Below are 13,034 nucleotides of genomic sequence, written 5' to 3'. Positions count from 1 at the left end.
AAAGCAGGCTCCAGGCTCTGAGCTATCAGCACAGAGCCCGAGATGGGGCTCAAACCCACGAATGTGAGATCATGACCTGAGCTGAAGTTGGGATACTTAACCGACTAAACTACCCAGGTGCCCCTATGCATAGCATATTTTTAGATAGTTGTTGAGAAAGGCAGTGATGTCCTGAGAACCTTGAAATTATCCAGTGACCTTGGCTTTTTTGGACTTAAACTAATATTTACAAAGGCTTTTGTCTGTTCTTCTCAGACAATGTTACTGGATAAGTCTCTGGTCCATGCCCGGTGTTTTATACCTCCCTTCAACAACTCAGAGAAGTGGAGATCACTATCCCCATTTCGGCAGTGAGCAGAACAACTCTGTTGTATAAAGTATCGGAGTTGGAACTCAAAGATGTCAACTATCATTCTTAGGCTCAACTTGCTTTAATCTCTGAATATTTGTTGAGCAGCTCATTTTGCCTTAAAATGTGCTAGACAAGTCATGATATTGATATAGAAGGTGACATGGAAACTTCATTGGGTCTGAGCAATGACACTTCCATGAGCACCCTACATAGCAGGGCAGGAGAGAGCTGACGAAAACAGAGATCTGTCCAAAAGGCAATTGCGGATTTGGTCAAATAGTCGGAAATCTTAAGAACTAGATGCTGTGTAGAAAGTGCGGCACCTGGCTGGCTCAGTCACAAGACCGTGCAACTCTGGATCTTGGGGTTGTGAGTTCAATTCCCATGTTGGAGGTAGAGTTTACTTAAAAAAAAAAAACTAGGGGCACTTGGGTGGCTTAGTCAGTTAAGCATCTGAGTTTCATCTCAGGTCATGATCTCATGGTTTGTAAGTTTGAGCCCCACATTGGGCTGTATGTTGACAGCTTAGAGCCTGGAGCCTGCTTCAGATTCTGTGTCTCCCTCTCTCTCTACCCTTCCCTTACTCATGTTCTGTCTGTCTGTCTCTCTCAAAAGTAAACATTTTTTTAAATCTTTAAAAGATTAAAAATAAATAAATACATGAATTGTTTTTAAAAAGTACCTTGTGGGGTACCTGGGTGGTTCAGTCAGTTAAGCATCCAACTTCGATACAGGTCATGATCTTGCAGTCTGTGAGTTCTAACCTCACGTCGGGCTCTGTGCTGATGGCTCAGAGCCTGGAGCCTGCTTTTGATTCCGTGTCTCCCCCTCTCTCTCTGCCCCTTCCCCACTCACACCCTGTCTCTATCTCTCTCAAAAAGAAATAAACATTAAAATCATTTTTTTAAAGTACCTTGTAAACTATAAAGCACTGCACCAATATTAACAATGCTTAATTCCACTAGTCTAGTTATCATGAAGATCTACATTAACCTGCATAACTCAATGGTTATCTAAATCGTTGATGACACATATCTTACTCTACAGCTGGCTTTTAGGAGTTTGACAATCCAGGAGCCTTAGAAATGACTTCAGGACTGACAGACCCAGAGAGTATCAGGGAAGACCCGTCTGGCGGTCTCCTGTCTGGCAGGCTGTTTTCCAGAACTTTCTCAAGCCTTCAAATCTTTTTCTCCAGTTCCTGAAGCACAATGTGCATCCAGCAAACAGTCACTGATGATATTATGTTGTCACACTTCATTGCACAGGATTTAACAACTCAGAGAGCCCCATGGGGCCGGCTCTCTCCAGAGAACATTACCCCTTCTTTCCCACCTGGAGTGGAAATTCATGAGAAAGTTCCTAATCTTACAAAGCTTAGCCCCAGACAAGGAAAAAACTTGTCTGAGGAACCAGGAAATGAATGAATAAAATAAACATAATCCTCTTGAATTAGTGTGTGTAACTCTATTGTTTAGTTTTGGCCTGTAATTATCAATACTAAATATTACGGAATAATTTTGGACAAAGACATCTTAAAGGATAAGGGAATAGCCTTGTTTATTTTCTTGCATGTGATACTTAACAATATTGCAGAAAAACATCAGTGTAGTGTTCCCCATTTCTCAGTCATTTTAATATTGGACAATAACAACCCCATATGAGGTCGGTTCCTTTGCGACATGGTTAAGTCGTATCAAATCCCAAGGCTTATAAGTCAAATATACACGGCTTCCTGCCTCCAGGTAGCTGAGAACAATCATCCATTGACCACTGGGCACAGACTGACACTGAAGACGAGGCTGACCTTCTTTCACAGGCACAGAGACTGAGGCAGGAGATGTGTCAGCCACGGGACCCGCCGCTACTCCTCCGAGGCCTCGTCCAGGATGTATTTAAAGGAGAAAGGAGAAAACTTGTAACCAGCCCCAACGTAGAACTTGTTTTGGAACTCCACCCTGGGGGAGAGGGAGGCAAAATAAATAAATAAATAAATAAATAAATAAATAAAGTGACATAAAAACACGTAAGCTAGTGGCCAGCAGCAGAAGGGGAGAAGCAGGGTGTTTGTAAACTCAAGCACAGGGTCAGGAGGGTGGGCCAGGGCAGGCACTCAGGCTGGTGGCCACTACAGGCATCCTCTGAGGCTTATAAACATCCTTCTCTTGCCTCGTACTCACACTTTTCCTCTCCTCTCCTCTCCTCCCAGCCTCTCAGATCACAGCAGAGAAGGCCTCGCTGTGAAGTCGCGACTCACAAGCTGGCGATGAGAGAATGCTTCACAAAGTTGCATGTGGTTTTTCTTCTCTAGCCTCATCTTAAACACGGGGCTTATGCTGTTTCACAACACCCAGAACCTTGACTTAATAACATTCTTGTAACAGACATCATGCATGATCATTCATGCTTGGTTATGAACCGGGTTCATTTCCTTAGGGACACGCGGAGAGACGAGGTCATAACCTGAGGCAAGGGGCACTGTGATTCTCTTTTACACAAGAGTGTAAAAACTTATCCTTATGAACAGCGCACACAGAGGGAGGCAGAAAGCAACAGTGAAAGCTAAAGACAGACTGTGTGGTTTAAGGGTCTGAACACACACTCAGCATTCTTGGTCAAGATGTGACTTGTTGGAAACATGGGCGCTTCAAGAAATGTTTTCATATTTGTAAACCTTAGTGAGGGCTGATAGTCTCCAGGCACATCTGTGAATGTCAAGGGCCTCCTGTGAGTGCCTTCCTCCTTCCAGGTACCCTCCTTCTGTTTCCACGTTGTAGAGGTTAGTAGCCCATACTTCCAGTATAATTCCTGCACTCAGCACCAAGGGCCCAATGTGCCAGATTCGCTAGGTATGCCTCTGTGAGCCTATTTCACATCTGTCATCTTACCGATACTTGCAGGTGTCCCTTATCTTGAAGCTAGTTGTGATATAAGAAACAAACACTTAAAGGAGAACAGGTAAGGGGCGCCTGGGTGGCTCAGTCAGTCAAGCGTCTAACTTCAACTCCAGTCATGATCCCACAGTTTGTGAGTTTGAGCCCCGAACTGGGCTCTCTGCTGTCAGCACAGAGTGTTCTTGGGTACTCTATCCCCATCTTTCTCCCCCTTCCCTACTGGCTCTCTCTCTCTCAAAAATACACATTAAAAAAATAATAAGAAAATTTAAAAATAATGAGTAAATCGGAACTAACATTTATCATAGGGCAGCCATCATATATGGATACACATACACACATGCACACACACATCATCATGTAATATTACACCAACAGGTGACTCGAACTAGGTGATCTCTCCCTGGAGCACACAGAGCCTCCACAGCCAGCCACGCTCACCAGTGCAGTCGCAGGGCGTGCAGGAACGCAGAGAGGCCCTCCATGATCAGCAGGATGGCTACCGTCAGAACGGCAAATACGGCAAAAATGATAAAGACCCCAACGAGTCCCCCCCAGCCTCGCAGGCGAAGGCCGATGTTCATCACCATAGTCCAGAGCACTTCAGACAGTTCTGTAAGAGCAAGAGAGACGTTGTCAGCCACAGGGTTCATGTGGCAAGGGCAGGGTATTTCATACCGTATTCCCGGGTCTGCACACCCTGGAGCCCCAACACTGTGATATCAGGTGGAAAACTCAGGCACCTGCAGCTCTGGCAGTGCTCACAAAACAGGAGTTTCTGTCATGACGACAAACATACGGAGGCGTTCATTCACCAGTGAAAGTGAGCAAATGATACCTACTGGCAGCAACATGAATAAATCTGAGCAACAAAATGTTACAGGCCAGAGAAGCGAAACACAACAGGATACGGAGAATATGATCTGATACGGACTGAATGTTTGTGTCTTACTCACTCTCGAATTCACATGTTGAGTTCCTACCCACCGAAGTGATGGCATTTGGAGAAGGGGCCTTTGGGAGGTGATTAGGGTTGATGAGATCCTAAGGGTGGGGCCTTCACGATGGAATTAGCGCCCTTATAGGAAGAGACACCAGAGAGCTTGCTCACATTCTCCCTTCTTAGGAGATACTATAATTACATTGTTGGTTTGAGACCTGAGGTCACCCATCCAAAAGGTGACAGTGGCATGGCCCAGAGAGATAAAGGCCTGTCACTTGCAAGTGGACATGGGGACATGATGAGAAGAGAGACATGTGAGAGCATGAGGTGGGGTGGCTGTACCTGTGCTGTGCCCTGTCCCCAAGCTCTGGCTTTCCGCTGGCATAACACAACAGAAAAGTGTGTTAATTTCCAGAGTTTCCCTCTCCCTTCCTCCTGTGCCTCCATCTGGGTGATTTTTGAAGCGTGTGTCCAAATAAAGCCTCCTGCAACTTAGGGCTCTCAGCATCGCACTGATGAGCAGATGTGCTAGAGTAAGTACATTTCCATTGTTCAAGCTGCTGAAATCTGGGGGTGGTAGTTACTGCAACACATTCTAGCCTAGGTTGATGAACACAGCAGTTTAACTACCAAAGCCACATAGGTAAGCCAAGGCACACACAGGTTAACCTGCCTGCCTGAGTTACTGAGCTAAAAGTAATAGAAGAGAAGCTAGAACTTAAATCAGTATTTGTTTTCTACCAAACTACCTCTTCAAGCAAGTTTGGTAGCAAGAAGTTCAAGGTATCCATGGGAACGGTATGTCTCAGGAAGTTCCAGAAAGACTCAATGGGTAGACTGTACCAGGCAGCTGTAAGCCATATGGATTTTCTGATGTCAAATTACATCTTCAGTGGGCATGGACTGGCCAGAGGGCACCCTCCTGTCCTATCCAGACTCAGCCCTTTTGTGACCTGAGCCTTCCAAACCACATCTGAGATCAGAGCTATAGGCTGATGTCAAACAGCACCAACCACATGAGGCTCAGAGATCCATTTCAGGGCCCTGGATAACCACCTCACATGAGTGCACATCAGTGCACAAGTAAACACATGCAGGTGCTGCGGGTGTCTGTGTGCAGGCACTTTCAGGCTGGGTGTATGCATCCAAGCACCTGGGTGCACAGAGATAAGTATGTATGTATGTGTGCGAGTTGATGCAAAAAAAATGAACACAACCTGAGCCGTGAAGACCAAAGGCAAGTACTTGCATCTCTGCTATAAATCAATAAGCAGGCTCACTTTCATTGCTTTGCTTTCTATCCATCTAGCACACACTTTGGGAGGGTCTCTCTGTTCCAGACATTGTGCTCAGGGCTAGGAACGCAGGGATAGAAGTCAGGGCCCTTGCCTTCCAGAAGTTCATGGTCTAGTAGGGAGACAGGCCAATCAGGACTGAACTGCAATCAGTGTTAGGACGGGGCACCCCCAGGAGCCAGGGAAAGGTCACCTTCCAGACTGGGGATCATGGAGGAAGATTTCCAGGGGAGGTGCCATTTGAGTGAGCTCTGAAGGAGTAATTAGATATCGGGCAAGGAGAGAATCAAAGAAAAAATGGATATTTCAGGAAAGAGGGCTGTAGGGCCAACAGAGGGGCCCAGAGAGCGTGGCAGCTTCAGGAGCCTTGGTGCAGGTCCTTGTGGCCACTTCCCATATATTGGCGGGGGGGAGGGTACCAGGGGCTGGTGGGGCACTGAGGGCAGTACCAAGGGACCAGACTGGAGAATCAGGCAGGGATCAAGAGGGATCTTACAAAGTAACTTAGTGAGTTAGGATTCCTGACTTAAGTAAATCCTGGGATGGAATCATGGCCAAAATGGGCTTAGCAGGACCCTGTGAGGTGGTGAGTACCCCTGGGGGTGAGGAGCAGCCCAATGGGCAGCCAACTGGCCTACTTCCCATTAAGAATGGATTAAGCAGGTGCACCTGGATGGCTCAGTCAGTTAAGCATCTGACTCTTGATTTCAGCTCAGGTCATGATCTCAGGGTTCATGAATTTGAGCCCCAAGTAGGGCTCTGTGCTGACTACGTGGAGTCTGCTTGGGATCCTCTCTCTCTCTCTCTCTCTCTCTCTCTCTCTGCTCCTCTCCAATTCATGCTCTCCTGTGCTCTTTCTCTCTCTCAAAATAAATATATAAACTTAAAAAAAAAAGAATGGATTAAGCAGACAGGATCAAGTGAAGGGGTGCGGTGATAAGGAAATCATCCAGGATTATCCCCAGGTAGGCCCGAGGTAATCACAGGGTCCTTAGAAGAAGGCAGCAGAGGAGTCAGAGCCAAAGGAAACAGAGACATGACAAATGAAGCAGGAGTCAGACTGATGAGCCCAAGAGCCAGAAAGGCAAGCGGCCTCCAGAAACTAGAAATGGCAGGGAAATGGATTCTCCCCTGGAGCTTCCAGAAGTACCTCAGCCCTGCTGACATCTTGCTTCTAGAACTCCAGAACTGTAAGACGGTAAATTTGTATTGTGTTAAGCTGCTAAATTGGTGGCAATTTATTAGAGTAGCAACAGGAAACTGATAGAGGGTAACCACTCCAGTCACATAAAGTCAGACCTACTGAAAAAGTCACTTCTTCCTAAGAAAGACCAGCCATTCTTTTGGCAAACATGCCAGAAATAACCCAGAGAAGGTACTTTTCCAAACAAGCACTTCGCTTCTGTTTCCCAAGGGAGATCGGATTGCGACCCCGAGCGCGCTCACTCACGGGCATGAGCCAGGCTGAGGGCCCAGAGCCGGAGGTAAGAGGCTGTGTTCGAAATGCAGCCCAGGCAGTACTCGATCGTGTGGATGGCTTGATGCACAAAGACGTCTCCAAAGTTGAACTGAAAGAGAGAATTTTTTATTTTATTTCACTAAGTATTTTCTACATGAAAGGTATTACTAATGATACACAGATGAATAAAATACGGGTTCCGCTGTTAAGTCACTTTCAGTTGAACTAGAGGAAGACAAATATTAATACGCTCGTAGAGAGAGAATTAGCAGCACAAAGTAGGGCACGGTATGTGTGCAGTAACATTTCCCAGAAATTATTGAAAAAGGATCAGAGAAGAAGAGAGACGGGTGGGTAAGGTTGTAAGACCCCCCCCTCGGGTCAAGCTGACCCTAATGGAAACATGCCAACCATTGTTTCACTCTCCAGCCCTTTTCTGCTTGAACAATTAAGGGCTGGGAAATTGAGCTTTGGAAGTCCTAAAACGTAACCCATAAATTATAACTTAAAGGTTAACTTGCTTTTCAAGAGACGGTTGCAAGATCCCCCCCTTTAACCGCAAAGTTCTCACTTCTGTGTACCTGCTTTGCCTCCCCTTTAGATTTATGCTTGGTCACTTCAAATTTCTCCCAAGACAAAGAACTCTAAAATTGATAGGTCTCTGCCAAATCTGACGCTTGTGTGTCAGAGCGTGATTGAACCCCTGTAATGCTGTAAACTATGATTGGTTACCTCAATGATGACCTCTTCTGCGTTGCTATGACCTTTTATAAAGCCCCTGAGCTTCAGATCGGCAGCGCTCTCTCCTGAGGGCCTGCCAACACTTGGGAGGGGTCGTCTGGCCAAATTAAAATAAAACCCATTCACCAGCTCCGTTTGTGTCCATGGGTTTCACTCTCAGTGACTCACTTCAGGAGGGAAAGGTCTAACAAGGTGTCACAGGAGGTGAGCTGTGCGCTGTGCTGTAAAGGCTGGGGAGGCATCGGGAGGCAAAAGATAAGCAAGACCATTCCCGGTGAAGGAAATGACTCCCGGTAAGGAAAAGGTGGGTACGCGGGAACATCAGGAAGGCAAGTTCTAGGCGGGAAGCAGTTTGGCTGGAAGTGGGAGCCTGTTTGGTGAGGAGTACAAGGAGTGCCCAGGTGTTGAAGTTTCAGTAAAGAAGAGAGTTGAGAAAATAACCCGGAGTCAATGAGGCACCATGAAAAATAGCTGAATGCAAAGTAGCAGCAGGGGGTTGGGGAGTGGGGGGCGGAGAGAATAAAGTACTGGGGGCGATGATCAATCTGGTGGCAAAATGGACCAGCCAAGGCAGAGCTTTATAAGCAAAAGAGTCTGTGTGTTGATTAGCTTATTGATCCAGAGATGGAGAAGAAGAAACAGCACACAGACAGCCACGGCACGCCGTCTCCTTCATTCACCCTGATGCTGTGGGGGGAGCGGTTTGACGGGCACCATCCTGGCCCTCAGTGGCTCACAGGGTCGTGGGGACGTGTGTGTGGAAAAGTGTAGTAATCAAGAATCAGCAGTACCGTGGGAATGCAGAAAAGGATCTTTTACCCAGTAGGGACCAGCGTCATCCGGGGCTCTGAGGTTCTTGAGTCCGAGGAGCTAAAAGAACGGCACTGACAGAAATGGATACGTCGGAGACAGAGGTTAGTTACATGTGCAGGTGTGTGGCGTTTCGCGTGACTGCTGGCCACACAAGTAGATCTCTCAGCACACAGTGGTAGAGGAAGAACAGGTTCAGAAGAAAAGTCCGGGCTGGAGATGAACATCAGGACCACAGGTGACCTGTGGGAGGTAAGGGGACCAGGAAGAGACACCAGGGAAAGATCACAGAGCTCCTAGCCTGGGAAAGTATCTTCATTTGGGGGTGAGAAAGAAAGAAATGGGTGATGAAAAGAAAAGGTCGAAGAACCCAAAGGAGTCACGGGGCTGAGGTCAAGGATGGAGAAATACCGAGGAAGGAATGGAAGACGCGGTCAACCATGGCAGGAGCTCTGGAGAGAAGACAGGAATCAATGCCTCTGATTCAGCAGTGAAAACAGCTGGGAGGAGGTGAAGGCCAGGGATGGCCAGAGAAGGGAGAGAGAGGAGAGAGAGGTACGGTAATGGAGGAATGTGTGGTGAAGAATTAATCCCACCCAAGGAGAGGGCTGGCTTTGTGCTGGCTCCAGGGAGGTAACCTCTAATCTACTGACAACTCCTACATGAAAGAGCTGTCTATGTTATTCATGGTGAGCCCCTGGGACTACATATGATTATTCCTGTGGTTGGAAGGTTGAGATGTGGAGACATGTGTTACCAGCCCAATCTCTGGGGCGGGGATGGAGCTGGAAATTGAGTACAACCACTGAGTTGCATGCCTACGTAATGAAACTCCAATAAAGCTATGGATGCTGGAGCTCAGGCGGGAGTCCTGGATTGAGCTACAGTAAAAACCCAATTCTAAGGGTTGAACTCTGTTGACTTCTGTAAGTCATTCTATAAATTACCAACCCTGAGAGAATCTGAGGGGATCCTGAATTTGTAACTGACTGATCTGAAGAGAAGGCAGTCCCAGGGGGCCCCCAAACCTGTGGTTAGTGTCGGAAGTCTTGGGCAGACTTGGCAGTCTAGATAACTGTGCCCTTAACTCAGAGTTTGGCCAACACCTGGTACGGAGGAAGTCGGAGAGGCCCTTGAAGGGACAAGAGAGTCAAGCCTGGCAATGGCAGATCCACACATGATTGTATTTGGGGGAAGGAACCTACACACGGAGCCCGAAGTTGTCCAAACAAGCAGCTGGTTCATGGCAGAGGGAGAAGGGGAACACTGGGTAAATATTGAGGGCATGGCAAGAACAGATGAGAGAGCTCATACTGGACAGGATGGAACTGGATGAGTCAGACGATGTGTGGGCTGGATTCTAAAACATCCCCGTAGGTCTGACAGGCTTAGGAATATTAATAGCCACTAATATGGGTTACTTTCCATGCCTGGAATCTTGTCAGAAAAACATGATCCAGATTTTTCATTAATTCTAATTGACCATCCATTAATTTAAATGAATTTTTTTTTTTTTAGTAATTAATACCATGAATGGAGCTTGTTAAAGCATCGCTCAGGCTTCACAGGCATCCCGTCCCCACTCCAGGATTAGAACAGAGCTCCAGTTAAAACCCCCAGCCCGTTCAGGCTGATGGGATACTTCAGTGGTGGTATAAAAACCGCGGCCTGCCTTCATCTGGGAAAAGGCACATTCCTGAGGGGGAGTGGCTGCCCTCGGACAGAAATGCACAGGGCGGGAGGAGGGAACAAAGCAATTCCTGAATTCACAGGAGAGGCAGATAATGTTACAAAGATAGGTCAGCAAAGTGCCCACAGAGCCAGGGTTGGGTTGAGACAAATGAACAAAGAGGGGCTGGCAGCCAGGCATGCTATGTCGGGGAGGCGGGCTGAGAATAAATAACCTGCCTTTTACTTCTTCAGTAGGGCTAGATTCGGGCTCTGCTCTCACAGCTTGAGGGGTACTGGTTGGACAGCTCAGAATAAACATAGCTGTCTCCCAGGGGTACAATTCTGAGTCAAGAAGGCCTCAATAGCAGGGTGCCTGGGTGGCTCAGTTGGTTAAGAGTCTGACTCTTGATTTCGACTCAGGTCATGATCTTGTAGTTTGTGGCTCAAGTCCCTCCTCAGGCTCTGCGCTGGCAGTGTGGAGCCTGCTTGGAATTCCCTCTCTTCCTCTTCCTCTGACCCCTCCCCCTCCCATGCTCCCAACTCACACTTGCTCACTCACTTTCAAAATAAATAAATAAACTTAAAAAAAAAAGAATCACTAGCGTGGAGGACCTCCTGCGTCAGTAAATCTGAAGACTGATATTCACCTCATACTCACAGATACAGCAGTAACTGGGTTTAAATATTAAAACACTCCTGGATTGGGTGGTGAGCAGCTGTTCTGATTCTATACACACTCCTCCTCCTTTGGGACCACCCCAACTTCCCAGGACTCTGCACCTACAGGGCTGCCACCAGCAGGGTCCTCCTGACCCTCCCAGACCTACTGCCTAAGTGCTTTCAGATGGGCTGGTGCCCATGCCCTACTGGCTGTTAAATATTTGACTATCATCCTTGATGAGATCCCACATCTAGAATCTATACAAACTGGGAAGTCTTTCTTGGGTGCTGAATCTCACATACCTCTTCTTCGTGGTCTTCCTGAGCCCCATGGCCCCCTGCAGAAGCCTTCTGACCAGTGCTCACGGAAGGGCTGGAGTTGTCACCTTCGATGTCCTCAATGGCATCTTCTCGGATCATGGATGCCTGCAGCTATCAGCAAGCAAGGAAGTGAAGCACTAAATTCACCCTTAGAATTAGGATTACAACAATTCTACATAAAATAAAGGCTGTTGCCAAATATTAACTATGTACCGGACACTATTCTAAACTCTCTAGTTATCACTTCATTTAGCCTTTGTAACAATCTTCTCAGATACACACAATTATCACCTCACTCTACAGAGAGGAGATTACATGAAGGTTAAGAAATGTACTCAAGATCTGGGGCGCCTGGGTGGCTCAGTCAGTTGAGCGTCAGACTTCGGCTCAGGTCATGATCTCACAGCTCATGAGTTCAAGCTCTGTGTGGACAGCTCGGAGCCTGGAGCCTACTTTGGATTCTGTGTCTCCCACTCTCTCTGCCCCTCCCATACTCATGCTCTATCTCTCTCTCAAAAATTAATAAATGTTAAGAAATTTTTTTAAAAAAAAGAAGAAAGGAATGTAGTCAAGATCACATAGCTTGTAAGGCCAAGCCAGGACTCAAACTGATTCCTGAGCATGTGCTTTTCTCCATGGTGCTCCAGAATGTGCCAAATTAATCCATATTTACAGTAAACCAGTGCATGTACAAGAGTATCTTCTATTATTAAAAAATAATATGCATGGTCATAAAATTGTCAGCTGGTACTTTTGACATAGCCTTGTGACCTGAACAGCCAAATTTCTATTGGCAAAATTAGGGAGATTAGTGACTGTTATGGTCTGAATATTTGTATCCACCCACCTCCCCTCAATCCATATGTTGAAATCCTAGACCCCTAAGATGATAGTAGTTGAAGGCAGGGCCCCTGGGAGGTATTTAGGTCATGAGGATGGAGCCCTCGTGAATGAGATTAGTGCCCTCAGAAAGGAGTCCTCCCACACTCCCACCCCTTCTACCACGTCAGGAGACAGTGGGAATGTGGCTAAGAACCAGGAAGAGGGGCGCCTCACCACACAGAGTATGCTGCAGCCTTTGATCTTGGACTCCACAGCCTCCAGAACTGAACAATAAATGTGTTGTTTATAAGCTACCCAGTCTCTGGTACTTTGTCACAGCAGCCCAAAAGGGCTATGACAATGACTTTTTCAATACAAATATAATTTTTAAAAATAAAATCATCACTTTGTAAAAATAGCTAAGAAAAAACTCAAAGAAAGAAAACCAAAAAAAAAAAATCTAGGTATAATTAGCATGTAGTTTGGCCTAGTTTTATCCCTAGGTCTAAACAGATTTCTTTCAGGTCACTGTGCAACTTAATGTCCCATGTCCAAAGTATTGCCTGAATTATTTCATGTGGGGAGGATGTGTATTGCAAATGAGGCATTAAGATGTCTTTGCCTTTCTTTCTTTAGTGGTTCTGCACCTACTATTTGCAGAGTCATGGGCAAAGGTAAAAATGGAAGTCCATATGCCATATATTTAAATATTTAAGAGTTATAAATCAAGCCAACAGACTCCTAAACATATCCATCCCTAAACTCTAGCCTTTTCTGGTCATTATCCTAGACTTGATTAAAGTGAAGATGAATAATTTTACAGAAACATGATTCTGGACTTTGTAAATCCTAATGCTGATCTTCCCCACTTTGTTAAATACCCCACAATGTTTGAGCAGGGTGCCTGGTGAAATAAAATGCACAACAACTCAATGTTAAATTTAGTTAATGACAACTTTCTAAAAATGTATGTGCCCAAAGATATGCACAAGGATATTTACAGCATTATTATCTGTCGTCACTAAAACTAGAAGCAGGTCGAGGACTTCCAGGGAAGATGGCAGAG

The 13,034-nt window shown here is 46.2% G+C and overlaps 1 protein-coding gene across 1 annotated transcript in view; it reads right to left on the bottom strand.

Moving 5' to 3' along the window:
• Window positions 1–1,887: 1,887 nt before the first annotated feature.
• Window positions 1,888–13,034, bottom strand: part of ATP6V0A4 (ATPase H+ transporting V0 subunit a4) — a 67,733-nt gene continuing 56,586 nt past the window's right edge. Inside the window, exons 20-23 of the mRNA XM_029922856.1 lie at window positions 11,129–11,257; window positions 6,935–7,052; window positions 3,688–3,859; window positions 1,888–2,310 (exon numbers count right to left, since the gene is read on the bottom strand). Coding sequence (XP_029778716.1) covers window positions 2,217–2,310; window positions 3,688–3,859; window positions 6,935–7,052; window positions 11,129–11,257 — 513 coding nt within the window. The 3' untranslated portion in view covers window positions 1,888–2,216. The remainder of the gene's footprint in view (window positions 2,311–3,687; window positions 3,860–6,934; window positions 7,053–11,128; window positions 11,258–13,034) is intronic.

The sequence above is a fragment of the Suricata suricatta genome, chromosome 2, assembly GCF_006229205.1.
Source record: "Suricata suricatta isolate VVHF042 chromosome 2, meerkat_22Aug2017_6uvM2_HiC, whole genome shotgun sequence".
Lineage (NCBI taxonomy): Eukaryota > Metazoa > Chordata > Mammalia > Carnivora > Herpestidae > Suricata > Suricata suricatta.
The sequence above is the reverse complement of the archived record's forward strand: the minus strand, read 5'-3'. Positions and strand labels throughout refer to the sequence as shown.